The 22,669-nt window shown below is 44.6% G+C and overlaps 1 protein-coding gene and 1 long non-coding RNA gene across 2 annotated transcripts in view; one reads left to right on the plus strand and one right to left on the minus strand.

Moving 5' to 3' along the window:
* LOC112987702 (uncharacterized) overlaps positions 1–22,669 on the plus strand; it is an 85,737-nt gene that overhangs the window by 12,580 nt on the left and 50,488 nt on the right. Inside the window, exons 7-14 of the mRNA XM_064520541.1 lie at positions 1,717–1,932; positions 2,929–3,137; positions 4,259–4,563; positions 5,216–5,495; positions 6,463–6,551; positions 17,218–17,364; positions 19,303–19,472; positions 20,832–21,904. Coding sequence (XP_064376611.1) covers positions 1,717–1,932; positions 2,929–3,137; positions 4,259–4,563; positions 5,216–5,495; positions 6,463–6,551; positions 17,218–17,364; positions 19,303–19,472; positions 20,832–21,904 — 2,489 coding nt within the window. The remainder of the gene's footprint in view (positions 1–1,716; positions 1,933–2,928; positions 3,138–4,258; positions 4,564–5,215; positions 5,496–6,462; positions 6,552–17,217; positions 17,365–19,302; positions 19,473–20,831; positions 21,905–22,669) is intronic.
* LOC135329960 (uncharacterized) lies at positions 7,610–16,460 on the minus strand. The gene is made up of 2 exons (XR_010391666.1): positions 15,735–16,460; positions 7,610–10,493 (listed from the first exon to the last, which is right to left on the minus strand). It is a non-coding gene; the product is annotated as an uncharacterized LOC135329960 (long non-coding RNA).

The following is a 22,669-nucleotide window of genomic DNA, read 5'->3' on the forward strand; positions in this document are numbered from 1 at the left end:
CAACGTGTCCCTTCCCTGTCCTCTCCCCATTAACCTCATGGGCTGTTCAGTCAGCTTAGCCATTATAGAATATGTTAGCAGGGAAATGTGCATGGTGTTGTCGACCTTTACAGCTAGAATTAGAGTCTGCTGGCATCTCAGAGTAGGGGCTGATTGTCTTGTCCTGCAGGGCTTCTATATGAGTGTGGTGAGACCAAGAGGCCAGTGTGGCTTTCATCAGCAGTGCCTTAGAAGAAGTGTAATTGCAGAGTGAATAGCAAAGCTAATGAGGACCCATTAGTGCCCACTTTGAAATCTGCCAGTTTCAGCACCATCTATTTCATTAAATACTGATTTTCTAAGGACATCTAGTATGTCGCTGTTTGCAGATCTGAGCTGTTTGCTGAGGGAAAGGTGATACCATTCTGAAGATGAATAAATTGCACTATAGACCTTTGGCAATGAGAGTGGAGAGGCTAAGGAAAGGTGTCCCTTCCTTCTCTTTTGTCAGAATGGTGCGGGCTTAAATTGAAATCAGGGCTCTGTAATTTAACACTGTTTGCTTAGCGGTAAATATCAAATACTGTTAAAATATTATATACAGATAGCTCTTTATAAATTAAAAGTCTGTGCTTCTCTGTTGAGAAAGTATCAGAAACAGCACACTTAAACAGTTGGAATTGCTCAATTCCAGCACTTAAGGGGCAAAAGCGATTTGTCTGGCCCTACACCACATTATTGAGTGGCTCACATTCATTGGGGTTGTCTGCAGCTGCAGTTCTAGAGGTCTTTTTGCTGTCTCAGCCTTGGGGTTTTTACCTCTGATCGAGGGGACAGAGATTGTAGAACAGTGGCAGAGTCAGAAATGGCTCCTGGAAATTAATTCTGTCTTTTGAACTATTAAATGTGCAATCATGTGATGAGATGACATGGTTATATTGGCAATGGATTTTTTGATAGCAGTCTTCATTACAAGAGGTAAAGCTGCAGATGGATAGATGCACTGGCAAACTCATAATCACTGATCGCAGATGAATGGTGTCTTACACAATCCTATGTATATAGGCTCTGTTTATCATCCCTAATCAGGGGATGTTTTTATTGCAAGCTTTGTAACGAAAACAGGTAATGCAGGTCCAGGATTTCACACCGTGAATCTCATTCGACAAGGCTCAAAAAGAGCCACTGAAAACTTTTACATAGTTTTCTCCTACCTGGAATACCATTCAGACTGCATCATAAAACACAGAATTATCCTTCTCAAGTGAAATGACTGACTTGAAAAGTTTGCATTCTCCACCCTACACTTGGTCACACATGCAAAAGTAGTAAGCAGGTCAAGAAGTAGTTGTCTTTTGAGTGAGGATGGATTCTTATTTCTCCGGTAGGGCGATTCTTCTTTTAATGATGGTTTAGAAGATAGTCAGTTGGAATGTTAGAAGGAATCCAGAAAGAGGGATTAGGTGATGGGCATGTGATGAGGTTAAAGGTTATTACCTACACTTGCTTTTGAGCAATATATTCTTAAGATGCCTCTGAGACTGTAATCTCCATGCAGCTGTTGTATGTCAGATTCACCACAATGGTGGGCGTGTAATTCATATTTCTTTAGGGGATGTTTCTTTGGCCATTTCAGATATTAGAGGTGATTGCACTTGTTCTTCTTTAATATGGTTTAAATCTTAGTTTGGCCAGTTTTAAAGTCTTCTAAGTGTGAGCTTTGCCATCATCCTCCAGGTGTCTGGATGAGATAGAAGAAGCAGAGATCTCCTCCTCCAGCAAACCAACAATCCCTGAATGTCCCATCTGTGGGATGCAGTTCCAAACTCCACAGAACCGAGCCACTCACTTGAAACGCTGTGCTGTCAAGATGGCTGTTTCTCCTAAGAGGCTGCTGCAGGCAGTGCAGTTGCAGATGTCCACGCATGGTGGTGCACCTCTTCAATATCCCAGGTAAGCTGGTGAAATTAAAAGATTCTGGTTACTTCCTTTGGCCTCAGAGACATTGACCCTGCGCTCTTGGGAATGAACTGCAGAAGGCAGAAGCAAGGCAGACTTGCATGCAAGGTGGGCCCCAAGTCCAAGGAAAATCAGGCAGAGCCGTGACCCCGTACCACATGAGGAGACTGTGGCAGTTAAGTTGGAGAGTTGCTTTCCTTCAAAAGTGATCAAGTGGTGGATGACTTTACAAGTCAGCGGGCAGGAGCAAAACGGGGAGTAAATAATCTTACACCGATTTGTCAGAAATGTTTATGCTCTGTGAGGTAATTGTGCAATAAAGCTGAACGGCGTGGTTGGGCTTACTAAGCAGACCACGTTGCATGAGAATGCAGTCTCTGCTGAGTATCTGTCTTGCCAAGGCCTCAGCTATTCAACTTGTGGCTGTACTGGATACATCCGCAGAGCCGAGGACGAAACAGACGTGATGTTTTGAATTGTGCTGGGTGCAGAGATGCATCTGCTGTTTTGGATTTGAGCAAAATGTTCAGAGTACAGCAAGTGGTGCCTGACTGAAATTTATCCGAAGGACTTCCAAGTCCCTTTGTGCTCAGGAAGGGCCACTGCCTGCTTGCTGTGGAAGCACAAGATTGGGAGGACAGTTTTGGTGATCGTGTTCTTGACTTGCTTCAACCTGTTTTTTGCCCTTTGATACAAAGTTTAGGATTGAGATAGATGTTTAAACAAACAAACAAAAAAAGTTTATGTCAGTGCTGCAGTCTTGTGCTTACCTTTCCAAAACAAGATTTTCTCCAAATTGCTCTGAATTCCATACATGATAAGAAATCCTTTTTTCCCTCTAGGGAAGAAAGTACTGTGGATAGTTTCTTGCCATTCTGGATATGGGAATCTCTCCGAGGAAGTAGGGCAGCTGGACTGAAGTGCTCAGTATTTCTTGTCTCTGATCCAGTCACGTTAACTTGGGCTTCCTGCTGTGTTCTTACATTTCAGCAATCAACCAAGCAGGTCAAAGCGTAAAGGATCCTCCAAAGAGGACTCAAAGCAGAAGAGGGCCAAAATGAAGACTAAGGATGAAGATTTGCAGGTTGCTATGGCAATGTCACGCTCTCTGTTGGAGCAAGAAAAGCGGGAACAAGCAGCGTCAGTTACAGACGTGAAACCAGTGGCTGCTTTGCCAATCAAATGGAAGCCAGGATCAGGTATGTATTAAAGTGAGTCAGTGTCAAAGGCTATGTTACTGGAGGAGTAATGCAGCACAGCCTGCTCTTCACTAAAACTTTTCTGTTGGGTATGGGGGATGACAGCCATGTTTCTGTTTTATTTAAGTTGTCAGAGCTTCAGTAATACAAAGTATCCACGTACAGTTAGTCAAGGAAGGCTGCAGGATGTTTATGGGTTTCAGTGAAATCTGTTCTGAATCTCATGCTTATTTTCACTGGTTAATTGTTTTGAAGCTGTAGAATATTTTTAAGATGAGTTGTTGTTTTTTGTAAACCCCAGAAGGGAAAACATGAAAAGACCATTGTTATTTCTCCTGCAGTGCATTTTTTCTTATTCACCCTGCTGCATCCTTGATTATGCAGCTTTTTCAGCCTTCTCTCTTTACTCTGTTTTCTTTCTGTAGTGGATGTGTGTAGAACTACATACTGTTGAACCTGTGCTTTGCTATTTAAGTGCACAGAAACGTTTAGAAAGGAAGCCAGTTGCCTTGGGAGAAGGTTGAGTGCTATACAGATGGGACACTCTACTCTTCATGACCCTGCTCAGGTCTCCTCCTGCTGATAAATACTGCTAGTTTTGTTAGGAATTGGACATTAGTAAGACAAAGGCAGTAAGAAACGAGACTGACAAATCATAGCTGTGCGGGGTTAATGTGAGTTGTGGTTTGACATCACCAGTGACCAAGACACACAAAAAGGAGTCTTTCATGGGTTTGGGATTTGTTCTTTTTTTTTTTTTTTTCCTTCCCTCTCTTTTTTGTGAAGCACTGGGATCTAGCCAAAAGCTTGCATGGTCACCATTCCTTGGGTCTGGGAGGTAGACTGCATGGATGTCAGTTGCTTTCATAATGATTTGATTATGACAGCTCCCAGCAGGACGCTGCGTGCAGGAATGAGTCTTCTCTGGAGGTTTGTTTCTCCAGTAGAAGTAATGCAAGGGTTGGGACTCCTTGAAGAAATCTTAAAGAGCTGTGTTCTGCTTGTAGTTGCATTTTGGTCATTGCCAACTACAACACTTGAAAAAGCTGGTATGTTGAGCTCCTCTGCTTGTGTGTTCAGCTGTTCATTTATTTGGGTTCCTTTTGCTTTTCTTTTTAAAGAGAAGAAAGGGCGTAAAAGAGGCCCAACTGCACCTCCACCACTACTGCTTCAGGATCCAGAGACAGCCCGCAAAAGGATCGAAGAGCGAGTAGCCACGGTGCTTGTAGAAGACGTGGAATTCCCTCCTACCCCTCAGCTTCCCACCAGTAGTATTTTGGAGGATGGATCTGGGAAAGCAGCCTGGCTCATGCCATTGCCCAAAAACAAGGACTCATCTTTATGGAATAGCAGTGCTCTAACAGGACCCCGTGACCCTGAATTGTTCTACACTGCTGGATTAAACCCTCCAGTTGTACCTGTGCAGGTGGGATGCTCTTTTCTCCTTCCTCTGGTATTTGCGTGCCCCAGTTCACTTGCCCTGTAACCCTTCTGTTTTCCTCCCCTGGTATTTAAATGAGTCACCGCATGCTTCTGCATACTCTTTCCATTCCCAGGAATAACGAAACCATTTTTATTTAGAAATAAACAAACAAAACTATTTTTATTGGGAAACAGACCAAACCTGGAAAGTTTCAGTCCAAAGGTGAAAGTTTGATTAAGTTATATGTGACTGCAAAAACATTTCAGACCTCAGAACAGAAGCACCTGGGCAGCTTCAGCTGTGGATATTGCCAGGAGCTCCAGCTATAACGAAATATTTAGATGTCGGAGTGGGAGCATTTCCACCATCCTTTCTCCCTGCTTGGCAATTGCCTGCACAGACATGCTGCCAGTGATGCATTTTCTGTTGTAGTTTCCTTTTTCCTTTTTCTGTTTAGAGCTGTCTTATCTCTGGAAAGTCCTTCATAGAACTACAAAGAGCTCTTCCCTCAGAAGGCCTTGTATCTGGGGATTGCTCTGCAATCCTTTATTAAGATACTTTGCAAGTATGAACTAGAGACTGGAGTCCGAGCTCTGCAAACATGTAAAACAAGATCTAATTTATTGGTGTCTTTTTTTTTTTTCCTTTTGATCAGAGTTCTAAGTCAGAGATTGTTCTGCCATCAGTGGGATCTGATCAGCCAGAAGTGTCCCAGGAAGTTGATTCTGACCTCAGTTCGCGTGATCCTGCCTCTGTAGAGGTTGGAGGCCAAACTTCTGATGAATCCAAGTCAGGCCCTGAAGAAGATGGACAGGTTTCATTTGAGAGCCAGGATGTTCAGACCCCGCAGGACCTGGTTGAGTTGGCCAGGGAAGGACTTACTCTTACTCAGGGGAACCTTGATGTTAACCACGTTCAGGAAGCAGAGCAGTCAAGTAAGTTCTGGCAGCCTCATGAGCCCCTTCCCTAGTGCCTTCAGCTATGCAGAACCACACTTAAGCCACACTGGATTTGGAGAGCAGTGACAGCAGCCACGAGGTGGTGGTGGTGATGTTCTGGGGGGGGATTGTTCTGCAATAGGCTTTAGATACAATCAAGTTGACATTTCTGAAATGATTCATAAATCTCAGTGTTGAAGAGAACTCCTTTTAGAGAGCAGGTCCTAAATTTTATTTTAAAATTCCTTTAAAGGTGTCACATGCATTTCTGCCAGGAGGGAACCCACACATGGCCAATGGTGAGGCCAAAAGTTATCCCAGCTATTGGACTTTCCTTTGTATTATGTGCACAGCAGTGTGCAGCAATGCTGCTCTTTTCTGCATATTGACTGTTGCTAACAGCACTGCCTCGTCAGGTCTTGAGAAGACCAGGTGAAAGAAGAGTGCAAGAGGGATGACGTTATGTTGGTACATGGATACACAATCCCTGAAGTTGATCTGTACAGGCTGAAAAAATACACCACCTAGAATTCCTCCAAGAGCAACTCTCTAACTTCCCCAGTCATAGTTGCATGCGGTGCACAACTGCACATTCCAAGGTCAAGGAGAGCCTTAAAATGGCCTAGCCGTTTAGCGTAATATATGTATTGTACATCTCCTGTTCACCTGTTAACAAAGAACGTGGTTGCTAAATTCTCCTGTCGGTCTGCATTTTTACTTGGATAAAGTTCCCTTACTTCCCCTACTAAACTGCAGCAAATGGCTGCTGGTCCTATGCCGAGGGGCCAAACACCTCTGATAAAGGCAAGAGGGAGGGGCTGAGCCTTTCAGCTCAGAAATATCAGCGTGGTACAGCAGTCATCTTGGGGAGCTGTCATGGCAAGGCTCCTATTAGGAGTTCCTACTTCGCTCTATCTTACAAGGACGTTGTACGTGATTTGTGATGTGCCTTTTCTTCTTTGAGGAGAAGAAACGACTTCCGGTGATACTCCACTTAGTGGCTTTGTCCCTCCATCCAAAGAGAAGAGAATTCTGAGAAGCAGCTCTGAGAGAGTAAGGACAAACGTTATTTTTTTCCACCTTTTTGTATTTGTTTGCGTTTGTACTGTAAAAAAGAGGCTCATCCATTTGAGGGATTCACAGAAGTATGGAATATTTCCCATTGCTTTCCTCAGAAGCAAAGAGGTGTTTAAGGTTCACAGTCACGCACAGGAATCATTACAGGCACAGCTGAGGTCAAAATGCTTGATGTTTCATTGATGCCCACAGGCAGGCCTGTGGTTGTTTCAGAGTGTTTGTCCTCCTTGAGTTAAAATACCAGGTAACATAAAGCCAATCTGTGCATAATTCATGCAAAGAGAACCAGGTTAAATAGTGAGGCTGTAGTCCTTAGAGTATTTGGGGTAGTTACTAGGGATGTATCTGCACAGCTTTTAGGCAGTACTCTGCTTTGATGTCCGGACTAGATCAGAGCGATCTATCTGCCTATCTGCCAAGAATAAGAGCAAGAAACACCTGATTAGTTTCCAGACTGAACTTCCTGTCTTCCCCCTGGAGAGCAGTCCACACCGCTGTCATGACATGCAGAGTCTTCTCTAGCCCACCTATGAAGGCCTGGAAGAAATGGTCCAGTGTGTGCTGCTGTTTCAGTGCTAATTGGTATTGGCTGCCTGCAAACACATACTGGAACGAGTAGAGAGGTTGAGTTTCCGCAATCCACTGAACTAATGTAGAAACCTGCTAATAAAATGAAGAGCTGCGTTGTTCCAGGTGGAACTGCATCTCATGCAGATGTTCACTGGAATAAAACTTGCAGTTCCTCCACTCTGCAGTAGGTTCAGAAAGTACAAGGTCAGTGATTAGCATGTCAGTATGAGATGCTTTCCACTTATAGTCAGGCAGCCTCTCTCAACCCTGGGCTGAGGGTATTTCACACTTCTCTGAAGCACTGGCCACCTCCAGAGACACCACACCTACCTAGAGGAATCTGAGTCTTTAGAAGATTGTTTCAGGTAAGTTTGTAGTAGGGGTTGTGTCACGAACAACGCTCGTCGCCAGCGGGGTGACTTGTATTTTTCTTTGAACGCTTCACTGACCAAACAGCCAGGCGGTTATCGGGTTTCAGATATTTATTAAGTACACCAGTATCCTTAAGCAAGAGAGTTTAAACAATATAGCAAGTTCCGTATTTAACAGGGTGAAAATAACACAGTACACTACATACAGAGCAAGCAGGGGCAATACGACCTGTTCCACGTTGGGCGAGGGTCTCAAGCGTGCAGGACGCAAGAAGAGGGGTCCCAGACCAGCTGAGAGGGAGCTCCAAAGAGCTGTTGTTATTGTCACATTTTATACGTTTCTAAGGCGCATGTCTATTGTGATTAGGTTTCTTGACGTCCTTATCAGTAGCCAGAACCTGTGTCACTCTGACACACTCCTCTGGGCTCAACCCGCTGACTGGGTTTTCAAAAGGGAAGGGAAAAGAAATTAATGAAAACTTGTGACAAACGTCTCCACCCTTCAGATTTAGAGAACTAAATAGTGGAGGCCCCCCATCATGGGTCCTCATGCCTGATTAGCATGTAGTTGTAGATATTAATTCCCCTTTTCACGTGATTTATGAGGCAGCTTTGGTGTGGGTCAGGCTCTTGACATTAGTTTAGGCCGCAAGTGGTTGGTAGCAGATAATAGCGGAGGTGGTGCCAAAGGCATTGTTATCATACCCTGCACGAGCTGGGGCGTGTGTCCACGGGCAGGGAGATACTACCTGGCCTACGCCCGGTCCCACTCCCCATCTGTGAACAGTGATACCTTCCCCTCTTCAGCAGGCCTTTGGAGTAAACAGTGCCTTGTCTGTTCTCCACGTTATCCACCCCGGGACTTTGTCACTACCAAGCGCCATGCGGGCTGTCCCGGTAGGTGTCGCTGTTTTGCTGCACCAGGGGGACATATTCTTCTAAAGAAACGTTCAGGATGTTGCTTTGTTTAGTGACAGACGTAACAATTACTTGTTTTAAGCAGCTTATGCCTATGCACACAATAACTATAATCACACCATATTCAAGCAAGCTCGCAATCCATTGTTGGATTGTCCGTCCCATCCATTTAAAGGCTGAACCAATCCATCCGATGGGTCCTGACGCATCAGGTTGTATTCGGTGGAACAACTCTAACGTGGTGTCGGCGATCTTCTTAAACTCCTCTCTGGCCCGAGTGATGGTCGATGATACGATGGGGATCACCATACAACATTCCTCTTCTGTATGATTCAATAGTCCACATACACCTTTTTCCTTTAACAATATCATGTCCAATGCTAACCGATTTTGAAAAGCCATTTTTGAAACAGCTTGCACTTGTAAATTCATTGCTCCAAAAGCTGTTTGTGACCAGTTTGACAAAAGATGAACTTGCCAAGTCAGGTTCTCAATGGCAAACTGATGGGTTCTGTCATTGACCCAGGCATAAAAATTGATTGCAGGCCTAAGGTTACTGCTTGTCCAAAAGTATAATACTCAGGTATCTTCCAAGACTCAATATATCCGAACCCTGGGTGTTTAGGTCCTTCACTTCTTTTCATTCGACCTGGTAATTTATAAGTGGCTATTTTGTGTGGACACATTGTTGGGATTCCTAAACCACACCGTAAGCCTGCATGCTGTTGCGGCTGAATATGGGAATACATGTTTCCATCTGAGCATATCCACATGGTGTCACGTGGGCTGCTAAACAATGCCGTAGAACAATAGGAATCATCATAACGTGAATCATGCCTATATATAATACCATCGGAGGCAGTTACAAAATGCCAGAGTGGCATCTTACACCATAAAGTGATATTTTCACATAATGTTATGTCTTGGATACCTTTAGGTCCAAGAGTGACATTACAAAGGTGCATTTTCTCTAATTCTGGTGGGAGTGGGATTGTATAATTGTAACATAAACAAGCCTGGCGATAAGCTGTTACTAAAGATTCAGTCCGCCATACGAAAGGTAGCAAATCATCAAAATTGGTACAATTTATTACCTTTTGACAGTGCCATAGGGGGGAATGAGGTACATCCTTCTTTATAATATAAGTGTCTAAAGGATCCTAGGAGTGGTGTCCCTGTTGCCCTTTTAGTCCTGCCCAAAAATACAGTGACCAGACACAAGAGGCACTAACATTATATTTATATTTATAGGTCATCCCGGGCCATGGACAGTCATTACCTGGTAATCGGGGAAATTGAAAACACCAACTCATATTTTGTCGAATGGTATAAGGATGATTTATGGGATTTCCCCAGTTGCTGCTGGGCCACCAATTTAAAACATCACACGGGAAAAGTGTATCCCAAGTTGAATTACCTAAATATATCCTTTCACCCTCAAAGTCCATACTCAGGTGCATGATGTCAGTTATTACATAGTAGCCCCTTAGTGAAATTGGTTATTGAAAAGGTATGGGTAACAAGTCTGGTAGTGTTAACTCCATAACAACGTTTAGCTGGACACCTAAAGGTGTCATTATATTCCCATATTACCTTTGTCTGATTTACTGTCAAGTTAAATGTTTCATATAAATGTTTGAAATTCACATCAAATGCCCCAAACGGAAGGCCAGTTCCAGCACTACCTGGTATTTCCAGACAAATTCCTCCACCAGACGTGTTAAATAGGCGATAAAATCCCTTAATCATTTCAAAGGCGAGATTTTCCTGGGGAAGATCACGAGTGTCCCCTCTATGCTGTTCCTGTACAGATACTAACTTAGCGCTCATTATCCAAAATCCTATCAACACTATTACAACCATACGAGAATCCATAACGATGATGCACAAATCACACGACAAAAATTAAAAGAATAAATGCTAAACTGTTACAACTTAGGTTGCCAAACACGCAGCCAAATCAAAAACAACATTACGCAACACACAAAAAGTAAAAGTCCTTGTGGGCACTCTTAATTCAGCATACGCTAATCCAAGGTTCCAGGTACAGTTGGTCATCCTGTATGAGGGAGAAAAAAGGTTTGCTCGGTGGGCTTTTAGACCTACACCAGCTGTGGATTAAAAAGAAGGAAAAATCCATCGGGTACTGATCCGGTGAGTTTTTCCTGAATAATCTTTGGCCTCCCAAGCATACATATTCTTGGGAGAGGTTAATACCGTGGGAACATTGCCTACTTGGGGCAGCTTCACTAGTACAGGTTGTCCTGGATGGTAAGGGACAGGATACTGGCCTGGGGAAATTGATAATTTTGGTTCAATTGTGTCTGTTGATGCAATAAAAGCTTTCATTTTTGGACTTTCCCCATTTGACCAATGGTTATTTACCAAATACACAGCAGCAGATATTTGAAGGGACCAGTTTGACTGAGTTACCTTTGCATATTTCTTTATCAATCCATTGGTCCTTTCAACCATCCCATTGGCTTGGGGATAGTACGGAATATGAAATGTCCAGCAAATACCTTCTTCTTTTGCCCAGTCTTGGACGAGGCTGGCAGAAAAGTGCGAGCCATTATCGCTTTGAATTTCTTCTGGATTTGGAAGAGTACTAAACCAATTTTTAAGGCACCGTACAGTGTTACTTCCAGTAGCAGCATTAACTGCTGTAGCCATAGTTATGCCTGACACTACTTCCACCCCGACCAATATATAGCGTTTCCCTTCTGATGGGCGCAAGGGTCCCACATAATCTATCTGCCACGTATGCCATAAGGTCTTACGATCTCGAATGTATAGTGGCGGGGCTTTGGCTGGGTGATTAATATTCAGTCATAACCGGGATTGTGCACAAGCAGTCACAGCTTGCTCACACAAACGTTTTGTGATTGGCCAACCACGGGAAATCCCTTCCCGATATAGGTCTGCTACACCAGAGTGATCTCTTTTAACGTGTAGCCATTCAAGGAGACGTTCCCATTCAGAATCAAAAGTATTCACGCTCAGAGGTGCTAGGCGAGTAAGTTCGTCCACTTGTTTATTATAGTGGGCTTGTCGGGTTTCAGAAGGATCGTGCCCCTTTACCCATCCTATGTACAGTGCTCGCTGCGTTCCTATCTGTAAGAGTTGCTTCCAGCTGTCTGTTTGCCAAACTGGAGTCCTATTTACCTGCCAATCATTTTCTGCCCAGTGACTTATCCATTCAGTGGCCCCTTTAAACACAGCATATGAGTCTGTATAGCTAAAGACAGCCCCCTTCTGAGCTGCTAATATGACAGCTCGGAGTTCTCCTACTTGAGCGCTACCTTCTCCTATTTCACTGACTATCTGATTAGTTTTAAATTCTAATGCCACTGCCTTATATTTCCACACTTTGTTTTCCCTATGTGAAGATGCATCTGTAAACCACACATCGCTTAAATCTGAGCCATCAGTAAGGGGAAGAGCCTCTCTTATGGCTGATGGCTTGCTAGGCTGTGCATAGTAGACCGTGGCTGAATCTATAGGTTTCTGTAACTTAGATACTTTAATAGCTCCTTCTTTTACAGGTATCATTTCCGCGACCCCCCCCAAATAAGCATACCACTTCTTTACAGTTGGCTTCTGTGCAATTCCTTCTGGTGGTAGAGTCCCAGTTTTCACTATATCTAACACCCTGAAGGGCCCTCTGAGTATTATATCTTGTTCAGTGCGGAGTCATTCCGCCTGTTTAAGAGCTCTAACTACTGATAGTAGTCCCTTCTCTAGATCAGAATATCGAGACTCACTGTCATTAAAGGCTTGTGAGCTGAAACCCAAAGGTCGATTGGGCCCATTAGGCCCTCTCTGCTATAAGTTACAGTGAGATCCATGTTCGCTAAAGCCCTATTCCACATGTATAGGGTCTTGTGGATGTACTGGTCCCAATTGTTGAAACAAGCGTAATTCAGACACCAAGGCTTGCAGCGCTTGCTCGTGTGAGCTGCACCATTCCCACTTAGTCCCTTTCCGCAAAAGGTTATATAAGGGCCGAGCAATGATGGAAAACCCCGGAACATGTTTTTGCCAGTATCCTAATGTTCCCAGGATTTCTTGTAGCTCTTTAGGGGAGTTAGGGGCTTTGCCATTTTCAATCTTCTACAGGGTGTCTGGTGGCACGGAGGCAGCTCCTCTAATCCACCAGACCCCCAGGAATTTTATTTCTTGTCCAGGCCCCTGCCGTTTAGCAATTGGAATTTCTAAACCTGCAGAGGTGAGTTTTTGGATAATGCTCTCCATTCCCTGTTTCACGGTTTGTTGATCATCCCCCGTGATGCGGATGTCATCTATATATTGGTATACAGCTAGGCTATCCGGAAGGTTTATTTCCATTATCATTTTGGCTAATACATTGTGAGCAATAGTAGGGGAGTGTTTATATCCTTGGGGCAGCCTGTTAAAGGTATATTGTGTGCCTTTCCAGGTAAAAGCAAACTGGGCTTTATCTTCTTCTCTTAAGGGTACCATAAAGAACATATCTTTGATGTCTATTGCTGCCATCCACTGGTGGTTGCGACTCTGTATTTGGGTGACTACTTCAGCAATATTTGGCACTGCTGCTGTTAGTGGTGCAGAATTGGTGTTTAGTCGCCTATAATCGACTGTCAGTCTCCAATCACCGTTGGGTTTCCTTACTGGCCAGACTGGGGAATTGTAAGGAGAATGAGTGCGAACAATGATGCCACGAGATTCTAGATCTCACATAACATCGTCCAAGCCTTGTAATGCTGCTGCGGGCAAGGGATATTGTTTGACATTTGTCACCTTTGAAAGGGGTAGGGAAGGTGATGTTTCTAATAGGGCAACCTGGACTTCAGAGAGAGATTCGTTAGTTTTACCAGCGAAACTCCATACTGTCCCGTCTGGGAGACACCAGGTTCTTCCGTTTAATAAATCAAAACCCAGGATATTTAGATCGCCAGCGCCCACCAATACTCGGGTCCTCAGAGGACGCTTTTCTCCTGAGAGGCATATCATAATGATTACGGTGGGACAGGTTTTTGCTATTCCTGTAATTCCTGATACCTTAACCTTGGGTCGCCCTGGTATAACCCCTAACAATTTAGCAGTTTCAATGGTTATTGTTGACATTTGCGCCCCTGTGTCTATTAAAAACTCTATACATGTCTTATGTGGTCCAACGGGAAGGATTATGATGGGGGAGGGGTATGAGCACCACTGTAGTGATAACACCCGGGCAGGAGACTGGCTCAGTTTCCTCCTCGGGGCGTTCCGTTTTTTGGCCTCAGTTCATCAAAGCTGATAAGGTCCTTACTATTCTCGGGTGGAGATACTGGGGCAGACAGAGCAGCCCGATAGTCTGCCTGAGTTGATTTGATCGATTGTTCCTTAGCTACTAATTGTACTAGCTTCCGTAAATCAGAGGTAGAAGTACGATGGAGCACTTGTTTGGGAATGCCCAATTCTATGGCTTTTCACCATAATCTATTTCGTTCAGGATCAAACATCAGCCCCCCTCCCTTATAGTTGGGTGTAAGATTATCCCGGGGTTTTAGTGGTGTTTCAGTATTTTGAGGTTGCAGGAATTGGACCTTTCGGACTGCCTCACTTGGGGGTTCATGAGGACGCTGATGTCTATCAGCCCACCCCATGCAGCGGCCGTAGTTAATGATATCCTGTATTAACTCATTCCAAGTGGGGATAGGTTGTAGTGGTCGGCCTGGTCGGGCAAAATCTCTTGTGTTTATTGCGGCCCTAATACGGTCTTGAATACTAGCTACATATATTTTTAGGCTGTCTGGTAAGCCTCTAAGAAGAGGGGTAAGCCTGTCTGGATCAACCAGTGCTAACATAGGGGATTCAGCAATCACGCCTCGTTCATACATGGCCTCTATGCAAGCAGCTTTCTGTACGGATTCAGTTAAATCCGAGAATCCTGCTGTTCAAATGACCAGGGGGTCCCCTCTATCCATAGGGTCTAAACCCCCTGCCCAATAAGTGGCACGGGCGGTTAATGAATGATCCCCTTGTCCAGGAAATGAATTAAGGAAAACTCCGGGTCCCCGGAATGCTCCAGCCTCTGTATCACTAAGCATGATTCGGTCTCCCCCAGACAAAGAGATTCTCCAAACATACTCCGCCTCTGACTCCTGGGGCCTCCGCGAGTATTTTTCTTGTAATTTAGCTAATTCAGCCGGAGACCAGGGTATCGTCCGGGTTGTAGTAGTTACTGCCCTGGAGTGGTCATCCTCTGCATCCTCTGTTACCACTTCTGTTTTAACAATTGGTCGTAAGAGAGCTTCCGAAAGACTACCCTCTCTACTATCAGAGTCCCATATGTCCCCATCCCGTGTTTCAGGGTCAACACAGGCAATCAACCTTTGGATTTTTTGCTGTATTATGTGTGAGGGGAACCTGGGACACTAATAAATCTAGTTTTGCCTGTAGTCGTCGCTCTCGGGCTTCAGCCTCAGCGAGAACAGTTTTATATTCTTCCTTTTCCCTTTGTAAAGCACTATTAGTAGCTTCTAAACCTACCACGTATCTCCTCTGGTTATATGCTTCCTGTTGATAATCTTTACATTGCCTTTTTGCTTGGTTAAGTTCCTCAGTAATGAGGGATAACTTTTTTTGTGTCAATTCTACATTTATATCTTTATATACTGATTCAAAAGGTGGGTCGGGTTGTTGATCATGTTCCTTTTGTGCATAAGTTAAGCATGCGCCCAAAACAGAGCAAATAATTGCTTTCCCTTTTCCTTTTTTCTGTTTTTGTTCTTTATGTAATTGTTCTATCCTTTGAACAACTTTATCCTCATCTTTCCAATTATACTTCGCCCATTCCAGTCCTGGGACTGAAGGCTTACAATTAAACTTCTGTAAAAAATTGCTTAAGGACATAGTGTTGCTCCTAGTATAGTTGCTTCACCGGCCAAGTGTCGGGCAACTTAATAACTATTTTTTAAAAGAACTGTGAACCCCCTTGCCTTCCAGTTGTTCCTCAGATGTTAGAGGGACTGGGGGCGGCTGGGCTCACACCTCGATTATACCCAAACACAGGGTCCGATTCGTCTGTGGTAAATTCACTGGTTATCCCAGTTTACCATGAGAATCCTGCCGACTATGCCAGTAATGTCACGAACACCGCTCATGGCCAGCGGGGTGACTTGTATTTTTCTTTGAACGCTTCACTGACCAAACAGCCAGGCGGTTATCGGGTTTCAGATATTTATTAAGTACACCAGTATCCTTAAGCAAGAGAGTTTAAACAATATAGCAAGTTCCGTATTTAACAGGGTGAAAAATAACACAGTACACTACATACAGAGCAAGCAGGGGCAATACGACCTGTTCCACGTTGGGCGAGGGTCTCAAGCGTGCAGGACGCAAGAAGAGGGGTCCCAGACCAGCTGAGAGGGAGCTCCAAAGAGCTGTTGTTATTGTCACATTTTATACGTTTCTAAGGCGCATGTCTATTGTGATTAGGTTTCTTGACGTCCTTATCAGTAGCCAGAACCTGTGTCACTCTGACACACTCCTCTGGGCTCAACCCGCTGACTGGGTTTTCAAAAGGGAAGGGAAAAGAAATTAATGAAAACTTGTGACAAACGTCTCCACCCTTCAGATTTAGAGAACTAAATAGTGGAGGCCCCCCATCATGGGTCCTCATGCCTGATTAGCATGTAGTTGTAGATATTAATTCCCCTTTTCACGTGATTTATGAGGCAGCTTTGGTGTGGGTCAGGCTCTTGACATTAGTTTAGGCCGCAAGTGGTTGGTAGCAGATAATAGCGGAGGTGGTGCCAAAGGCATTGTTATCATACCCTGCACGAGCTGGGGCGTGTGTCCACGGGCAGGGAGATACTACCTGGCCTACGCCCGGTCCCACTCCCCATCTGTGAACAGTGATACCTTCCCCTCTTCAGCAGGCCTTTGGAGTAAACAGTGCCTTGTCTGTACTCCACAGGTAGCTCCAGAGCAGAAACTGAGCACCGTTGCTGCTGTCTTTGACAGCGTACCCCAGACCTGACCTTACCAGTGACATTAACTAGTCACAGGTATCTCAGTCAACCAGCCCTCCCCAAACTTTCAGTAAGGGATTCTAAAACTATAAGAGAAAATACTTTTTTAAATAATTGAGTGGAATTTTCAAAAGGGATTTCAGTAACACGTGCACAAGTCTCTTTGGACTAGATACCTGCATTGCTTTTATTCCATGTAGGCCCCTTGTTGCAGAGGGGCTCTTCTCAGCTGTCATTGCCAGACCAAAACAGTGAACAAGAAAAGAAGGGCTCATTACCTCATCCCTGAGTCATCCTCTTTCCTTTCGCCCTATCCAGTTACTGTGAACTGAGTTCAGTTCCATCGAGGTGGAAATTACAGCTTCCAAAAATGTGAAGGCAACAGAGTAAGAGGCCAGCTGCAGGCAGTGGCTATACCACATCAGGAAATGGTGTGGTAAAGATCAGAGGATGATGGTGTGGTGTAATGCAAGACTATTGCACAAGTAGAGGGGAAGACAGCATGTGACTGCCCCTCCTTCACAGCTGCTAGGCTTTGAAAAGAGGAGAGGAGGAGGAGGGAAACAAAGCCAGGGATGTGTGTTGGACTAGCCTGCTTAGTTCTCTTATGGAAGATCTTACATTGATAAGAGTTCTGATTGTCTTGAGAAGGCAAAGGCAGTGTGTCCAGACTGGGGCCCAGGGTACAGCAGTGCTGAAAAACTGAGTTATTTCCTCCCTATTTGTCAGGAAAACGTCTTACAATTGTAACATAACTTCTGTCTTTGTGTCCCTTCTATGTTCTAGTTCTCCCTCGGGTTGCTGTCTGCAGATTTCGGTGCAATGGTCAACAACCCCCACTTAAGTGATGTCCAGTTTCAGGTGGACTCTGGGGAAGTCCTTTATGCCCACACGTTTGTGTTGTATGCACGGTGTCCTCGGGCTGTTCAAATTGTAAGTACTGCTGATACACTTTTCTCTTCTGCTCCAGTAAGGTCCTGTTTGCAGTAATGGGCATTTGACCAGCTCTTCCAGACCGACCACACCTAAATCGGCTAGTGCTGCTGCAGAATCAGCACAGAGTATTTTGGGGTCTAATGGCAAGTGACTCTGGACCTGCAGTGATTTTTCAGCTTTTCACTTTGCCAGCTCTTCCAGACCGACCACACCTAAATCGGCTAGTGCTGCTGCAGAATCAGCACAGAGTATTTTGGGGTCTAATGGCAAGTGACTCTGGACCTGCAGTGATTTTTCAGCTTTTCACTTTGCCAGAATCCTGACAAATTGGTGGAAAATGTGGTAATTTGTCCTGGGAGACAAGGGGGAGATGAGGATCCTTCCTTGCATTCTGCCCATGAGCAGTGGAGGAATTTTTCTAAGTGCGTCTTGCCCTTGAATTTTTGTACCTGTGCAAGTGCAGACTGCCCTGTCCTTCTTGGTACGTCCTGCCTTTCTTCCAGGCTGACAAGTTTGACTGTGGAGTAGAGAGTTTCTGGGCTGTGCTTGTAAATAACCCACACAGAGGTTTTGTCACTCCCACAGTTGCTGTGGAAGTAGCTGCACTGAACTGTGCTTTTGGCAAGGCCAGTGAAGTAGTTCTTATGTTCCCAGAAGCATTCTGGGTCAAACCGTGCCCAGCCTGCTCCTATGCAATCTCCTGTGAAGGCAATGAAAGGCAGTGAGCCGAAGAGGGGAACTCTGCTCTCTGACAGAGCTGCCGCCAGCCCGTACAACCAACTTCTTGACCAAGTTTTGTCTTTCTTAAAAGCTGCCTTTTTGTAATCAGTGGAATTAGTTTTGTCCTCATGCACGATTGCAGTAGTTTCTACTCAAGGTGCCTCGGGCCATTTCTAAGGGGTCCATGAAAGCTGACAAAAAAAAGCCAGTATATACACGCCATCCTGCAGTCTTAATGTGAAATTTCTTAAGGGATCCTCACCACCGGTAGAAAGTGTGTCCACAGATCAAAGGAGTTTAAAAAACACTGAGTTGTCCAGGTTCTCTTATTATTTCCTTGGAACTTAATCTGACTTCAGCATTCCCATCAACCGCTTTTCATGCGCAGGAATCATTTGCGTGGATAGGGCTGTGCGATTGACTCTGTACTGTATTTTTGATTCCTGCAGAGGGCTGTTTTCGTCCTGCAGTCCCCTCTGCAGAGCAGCGTTTCGCATTTATTTTCTGCATAGGTGAGGGAGTGCTCTATTTGTCAAAGCTTTTGGATAACAAGGGGACAGAAATTAGTTAGCAACGGCTTTGGAGCTCATGTTTTCTGTTTGCATGACATGCCCTAACTTTGGAGAGAGATTTTCAGATAGTGTATTAGGTGTGCTGGGTACAGAGGGAGTGAGAGCTCACTATACTGGAGAAGCATTTTCAGCAAAATCTGAGATGAAGGTGGACCAACACAGATAATGGCCAAGTTCAAGGGAGGGTTATTTGGTATGGTATCTCTTTTCCTGTGACACAGCAGAACTAGATTTTCAGCAGTGCATCGAGGGTAGGTAAATTCAAAACAGATCAAAAGAAGTTCTCCTGTAAGTGAGGTGTAGATATCTGTGGAATTTCTGCTCTAGGAAGTAACTGGATTCGATTCCAAAACTGACTGGAGAACTCTAAGACCATCTTTTATGTGTGTGACTAATACAGATGACTACTCAGACCTTTATGCTTCAGGGTACAAGCTAACAGCTGTAGGGTCAGGAAGGGAATGGCCCGTTCCATTAAGAAGCTCTGCATATCCAGTCGTTTTAGCTTCCCTCTGAGGCATCAGATCCTGGCCCCAGGATAAGACTTTGGCAAACGAAAGCAGTAAACTGATACAGAGAAGATACTGGTGTTGCTGTTCCTTTACCAGCAAGTGGACCTTGTTTGCTTTCCTCTTACCCTCAGGTTCACAACGAAGGGTTCTTAGTGGAAGAGGATGGGAATGCGCAGACACGCCGTGTGCTGCTGAGCGATGTGACAGAAGAGGCAGCCTGTGCATTCCTGCAATACCTTTACACTGCTGATGCTGACATCCCTGCCAGGATGCTGCCCCAGGTGGGGGCTCTGGCTGCCAGGTTTGTATCATATGAGTGTGTTTTGGATCGCCTCATGCTTTCAGCCACATGCACTCTAACCCGATGTCTTCTGTTGTGGTTTGAGTGGCTTCAACAGAACTCATAGTCCTCTGCTTGCATTTTAAGTGAAATTTGAACACAAGAGCATCCTACCCTCATCTTTTTCATGAATCTGTCTTCAGGTTACATCTGCTTGAGATTTTCTGGTTTTGGTTTATGGCTAGTACACTTTTGCCAAGAGTTTTGTCTCAGGGTCTTTCATGACAGCTGATGATGAGTGTGTGATTCTCAAGGCATTGCACTAGTGACACACGGAACAAGACTTGCAGAATGTAGTGGATGCATGGAACGCTAATTTGTTATGTCAGTCATGATCCTAGACACTTGTCAGTCATGATCCTAGACATGTGCTAGGTAAAGAGCTTGAAACAGGAGAAGGTGAAAGACATTCTATCAGATCAAAATCACTCTTAGTTCTGGAAATGTAGGTGTCGTCCTTTTAAAGTTACTCTGAAAAAGACCAGAGAGAAAACATATTTTTTCTCTGTGCATTTATCTTGATAGTCACTTGATCAGCTCTCCTTGATTAGGCATGAGTTTATCCTCTGTAGTGGTAGGAATACATTGTTTTGAAGGGAAAAAATAAATGTGAAACCTGAGAAGATTATGGTGGCATGGAGAGAAAACCTGAAATTGTTATTGACTTGTTTTTATTAATGAGCGAACTGCATGTCTAATTTGGCACAACACATTCACAAATTAAGTTTAACTTTTTACTCCTAGCGAGAAGTGGGGAAACTATGGGGAAACAGAACAGACTGTGGGTGGGAGATAGCGTCTAGCTAAATAGATTTGCATGATTGTACTCTGCACGTGTAGTGTGTCGAACATACTGGGTAGACTGGATTAAGTATCTGTCCTTAATAAAAGATCTTAGTTCTAAGTCCAGGCCCTTGATAGCAATGACATTAAGGATTTTTTGCTGGTGGAGTGTCTGCAGTGAGCCTGCTGGCTTCTGTTTTGCTGAAGAGCTGCTCAAACACAAGACTTTAGAATTAAAGGACCCTATGGAAGAGGAAGAAACCAACAAAATTGTAAATGGGATCTTGTTTCTTGAGTGGGCGGTGATTTACCTCTTAGTTTCATGGCAATTCAGGATTTTTAACTGAAGTCAGGTGGGCTGCATCTGTGCTGTTACTGAGTCGATGTACCCTCTGCTTTAAACCACGATCCCTGTGCCCTAGCTGTTCTCACAGAGGTGAAGCACAGCTAGTAGTTTTCTTGGCAACAATTTCAGGTACAAGTTAGAGGACAGTCTGCACTGGGATCCACATTAACTTTTGTATTATATTCTTGCAGGTTTGGTGTAGGGGAACTGATGGCCAAGTGTGAAAACAGCACTGGAGAGAGCCAGGTGTCTTCTGGAGTGGATTCAGAAGACTTGTCTGAACAAGAAGAGAAAATGCAGAGTATAAATAGGTGCAAAAATGTGAATGCCGCACAAGTTTTGTCATCACCGCTCATCAGAACTCGGGATGTTGCAGTTCAGGGCAAAATAGAGGCTGATGTTATTGTTATATCTTCTGATGATGAAATGGAGTTAGAACAAGAGAAGAAGTCATCAGAGTCAGGCTGTCCCCTGAAGGAAATGGAAATCCCCAGGCAGCTGAAATGTGCTGATGTTATTGTTATATCTTCTGATGATGAAATGGAGTTAGAACAAGAGAAGAAGTCATCAGAGTCAGGCTGTCCCCTGAAGGAAATGGAAATCCCCAGGCAGCCGAAATGTGCTGATGTTATTGTTATATCTTCTGATGACGAAACGGAGTTAGAACAAGGTCCTGAGATACCAAAACCTGAACATAACTCATCATCAGTCACTGAAACAAAGCAGAGATCATCCCAGGTCTCATGTGGCATTACAGATGCAGTACATGCAGCAGATAACAGGGTGACTGAGATAAAGGACAGTGAAGAAGAAAGAAGTCTAGTTTCTGTGAGTAGTGGCTCGCTTGGTGATGAGCCCCCGATCCCTGTTGATGACGGCTGGCATGCTGAATATCTGTCACCAGTCAGAGGTGACAGCTGGAACACCAGCCGGGTTAGCCATGCAAGTGCCAGCACTGCCAGTAGCCCCAGATCTGACTTCTGGCCTGACCGGTGGGAGAGCCCAGTCCAAGCAGAGGGAATTAAGGACAGTACCCCTCTTCGAGGAAGTCCTCGTGACAGAACAACAACTTTGCTTCACCTTGATGAATGTGCCTCAACAGGACTCTTTTCAGAGGGCAGTAGCCTAAGTGGCCGGAACTCCAAGTTCTGGGATGACTTGGATAAAGAAGAAGAGGAGGAAGAACTCCCAGTGATGCTTCATCTGATTCAGAATGTGTCAGCTGCAGCAGGTGCCTGTCAGACAGAGCCTGTAAAGACTCCTGGTGAGAGCTTTTTTCAGTACTAGATTCATTGAACTAGGTTAAATTGTTGTCATTTTAGGTGATCGTCCTGTTTGTTGTTCACCTGGTATATTGAGAGGGTATTTTGGCCTTCTGATCCAAAGTAGTCAGGGCCAGGCACAAAGAAGGTACAGTCAGCTTCTGATGTGGGAGAGAGTGCTTCTAAGTACGTGGCATTGTTGGAGCATAGCCATTTGCGTTTCATTCATGCTGGTTCTTTGACAGTGATAGTATTCACTGTAGAAATTATGAGAGGTTACCTGGAGGAAAAACAAAACAAAACCCAGCCTTCAACTTGCATGCTAGGGAATGTTTATTCCTTGCAACAATGGGTCTTTTGTTTTCCATGCATTCATAAATTGACGTATGTGCTAACATTTACATGAAGACATCAGGTGAGCTTTGCACTCAGTGGCAGAGGTGCAGAGGCTGGCTGGGGGTAGGTGCCTACGCCTGCCCATGGGTAGGCTCCATGCATGGTTTCCTGCAAAGCTCTCCTGATGTGCCTTTGCCTTGACTTGTGCTGCTTTCTGTTTGCTGGTTCTGGGCTCTTGTAACAGATTTTTGTGTGCCCATCACATGTCCTGAGTGGGGGACACAGTGAGCGGTTACAGGGCGCACATAAGACCGAGAGCCAAGGTGCTCTTTGTCTTTGCCACCAGATTCCACTTAGTGGTGAGCAGGAGCTGAGCCTTCTCCACTTGAATGTCTGACAATGCACAAAATACTGACATACCTCTCTGGGGT

The sequence above is a fragment of the Dromaius novaehollandiae genome, chromosome 14, assembly GCF_036370855.1.
Source record: "Dromaius novaehollandiae isolate bDroNov1 chromosome 14, bDroNov1.hap1, whole genome shotgun sequence".
Classification (NCBI taxonomy): domain Eukaryota; kingdom Metazoa; phylum Chordata; class Aves; order Casuariiformes; family Dromaiidae; genus Dromaius; species Dromaius novaehollandiae.